The sequence below is a fragment of the Thamnophis elegans genome, chromosome 4, assembly GCF_009769535.1.
Source record: "Thamnophis elegans isolate rThaEle1 chromosome 4, rThaEle1.pri, whole genome shotgun sequence".
NCBI lineage: Eukaryota > Metazoa > Chordata > Lepidosauria > Squamata > Colubridae > Thamnophis > Thamnophis elegans.
Window position 1 is genome coordinate 50,390,600 of NC_045544.1, and position 2,946 is coordinate 50,393,545.

The window sequence follows — 2,946 nt, forward strand, 5'->3', positions numbered from 1 at the left end:
CAGATCAAATGTCACCAGGTTCAAATTTGACTCAGCCTCCCATCCTTCCGAGGTCGGTAAAATGAGGACCCGGATTCTTGGGGGCAATATGCTGACACTGTAAATGACTATAAAGCACTATGAAGTGGTATATAAGTCTAAGTGCTATTGCTATTGCTATTGCTATAAATTTAGCAGCAACAGTGGTATCCTTAAATGCATGTCAATGTGTAGTTTGATTTTGTAAGCATATTTAACAAATGAACATATCTACTTTAAGATAACAATGATATTTTGTGTGCCAGTGTTGACTGTGTCAATCATGCCAATCTACAGGTACGACTTTATCATTGATAAAATTTAATGGGTTATGACTCAGTTTTAATAAGTTTTTGAGCCTAAATATATTGAGCAGTGAAAAAAACTTAGTTATTAGATAACGTTCCACCACCAAGTAGCCTGCTTTTTCATAGTCACCCATGCCAAGATTTGTTTCAGAGATTCTTTCTGTGGCCTCAACATATAATATGTATTTGTTATTAAAAAACCAAATACAGTCATTTCTAAAGTTTAATTTGATTTCAGAGTGGAAGAGTCATGTCCGAGTCAAATTAACTTTTTTTTGTAAGCAATGAAATATTTTGCTTTTTCAAAATATTTTTTTTACTTCTATAGTTTTCTCTGGGTTGACTTGCACTCACTTGTCCCTAATAAACAAATACTTTTATGTTTTTGTTACGTCACTATGTATTTTATGTTTGACAGAATTATTTTTCACTAGAAACTGATGTTTTGCTCTGTTGTGATAGATATGTGTATTTTTGTTTTAACGGCCAGATTCACACATATCACTAAGCTATAATGCTTAGCATTCATATTACATTATGGTTTGTTAAAAATCATAATTATTTTTTTGATTTAGTAGTACGAACCCATTGAGTGAGTAAACATATTGTACTGTTCTATAAACAGATATATTTTGTAGAATCCTTGAGACTCTGTTAAAATACTGTAATGGCATAAATACCTCTTTTATGTTTATGCCTGGTGTTTGAATAGGGTGACCAGACGTCCCGCATTTGGCAGTACAGGCACGCCTTCTCATAATTTTTCCCGTATCCCGGGCCATTCCCAAAAGATCCTGCTTAATTTTGGCGCCTTCTTCGACTCGCTCCCCCGCCCATCCGTTGCCGCTCGCATGGGCGGGGTAGCGTAGCGAGTGAGCGGGCGGATGGGCGGGGGAGCGAGCTCGCCTTTCCAGCTCCACTTCCGGACAAGCCGTGGGAAAGCCTCCGCAAAAAGAGCCACCTGGGGCCGCTGCTTCTTCTCCGAACTCAGAGTAAGTGACGGGCGGGGCGAGTGAGCAGGCGGATGGTGGTGGGATCGCTGCCCGCTGCACTGCAGCTGACTCACCCCGGGCCGGGTGGGCTGGGAGGCTTTGGGCGTCCAGGCGGGAAGAGCACGGAGGAAGGCAGAGCGGCGCTCGACGCGACTCTGCTACTTCTGCTGGAGGAGCCCCTAGATAGGGAAGGCGGGTGGCGGGGCGGAGCAAGGGAGCGCAAGCGGCGGATCCCGGGCTCATATGCAGACGGAGCTCTCCAGGAACAGGAGCGCTGGAAAAGTGCTCCACTCATGCACCCACCAGGACGGAGCACGCTCGCTCGCTCCAGCCCTGCCTGCCAGCACGCTAAAGTGCCGGCATGACTTTGAAGTGCTGGCTTGCCGCTTGCCTTCCACATCGGCCCGCGTGGAAGGCAATCCAGCCCTTCAAAGTCATGCCGGCAGTTTAGAACTCGGCCGCCATTCAGCGAAACATCTTTCGCTGAATGGCGGCCGAGGGGCACGCTAAAGTGCCGGCATGACTTTGAAGGGCTGGCTTGCCGCTTGCCTTCCACCTCGGCCCGCGCGGAAGGCAATCCAGCCCTTCAAAGTCATGCCGGAAGTTTAGAACTCGGCCGCCATTCAGTGATATATGTTGGATGGGAGACAAGAAGGGGGCAGGCTTTATGCGGCTGGTGTGGAGGTGGCATTCGGCTCCGTCTGAACTCGGGCACTGTTGTTGGCTTGAGAACCGCTTTCTTCGGTTCGTGAGGACGTGCTGGTTTCGTGTATTTCGGCAAACGCGGTGACGCTAACTGCGCCGACAGAAGCTACTGGTTGGCGTGGGAGGACCCCGCTATCTTGCCTCCACGGCTTTCGTTGACGCCACCACTACTGGTGCTGCTTGTGCAAGGGCGGGATTCGGGACAGGACAAGGAGCAGCTGAACGCCTCTCTTAACCTGCTTTCGAGCGCTGCCTGGGCAGAAAAGACACGAGAGCTCTCCCCAACTGCTCCAAATTGGCTGGAGGAGGAGGAGGAGGAGGAGGTGGTGGTGGCTGATCCGCTGATGCTCAGATCCATTCCATTGTATTTGTATCCCCCGTAAGAGCCGGCGTGCATGTTGCCTGGATCTCTATAGGATCCATCCATGGATCTGCCGGCCCCATAATTTAACAGCTGATAGTCTGGGGCATTAGGGTAGCGTCCTGAGAATGAATGTACAAAGTAATAACTCATGTGGGTTTATATCTTGGAGGGCTTGATTTGTGGGGTTTGTGGTGGTTATAGCCCCTGTGCTTAAGAATTTATGATGTATTAATGAGTTATAGCGGCGATGCCTCCCCCTCCCCCGCTAGGAACACCTCAGCTGGGCAGGCAGGGGTGCTCGGCTTTGCCAGCTTCAGCTCAGCCGCAGCGTTGGTCAGCAAATTTTAAGAAGAGGCACTGGACAGCCGCTTGTCTAAAATGGATTGGATCTCCTGCTTGAGGGGGGGAAGGACTAGAAGACCTCCAAGGTCCCCTCCAGCTCAATTCTGATTTGACCAGAGCCCTGGTCAACAGTTGCAACACCGACATTGTGGAATGAAGGTTGCAATGGCCATTGCAAGCCACTAAATGGACTTTCCAGCCCCTGTTGTCTTTCTTA

At 48.8% G+C, this 2,946-nt stretch overlaps 1 protein-coding gene across 1 annotated transcript; it reads right to left on the minus strand.

Annotated features, from left to right (window-relative positions):
• Positions 1 to 1,983: 1,983 nt before the first annotated feature.
• Positions 1,984 to 2,537, minus strand: LOC116507686 (homeobox protein Hox-B5-like). Its single transcript, XM_032216009.1, is given in 2 exon segments — positions 1,984 to 2,138; positions 2,141 to 2,537. Coding segments are annotated over 2 exon segments (552 nt in total).
• Between the last annotated feature and the right edge of the window lie 409 nt (positions 2,538 to 2,946).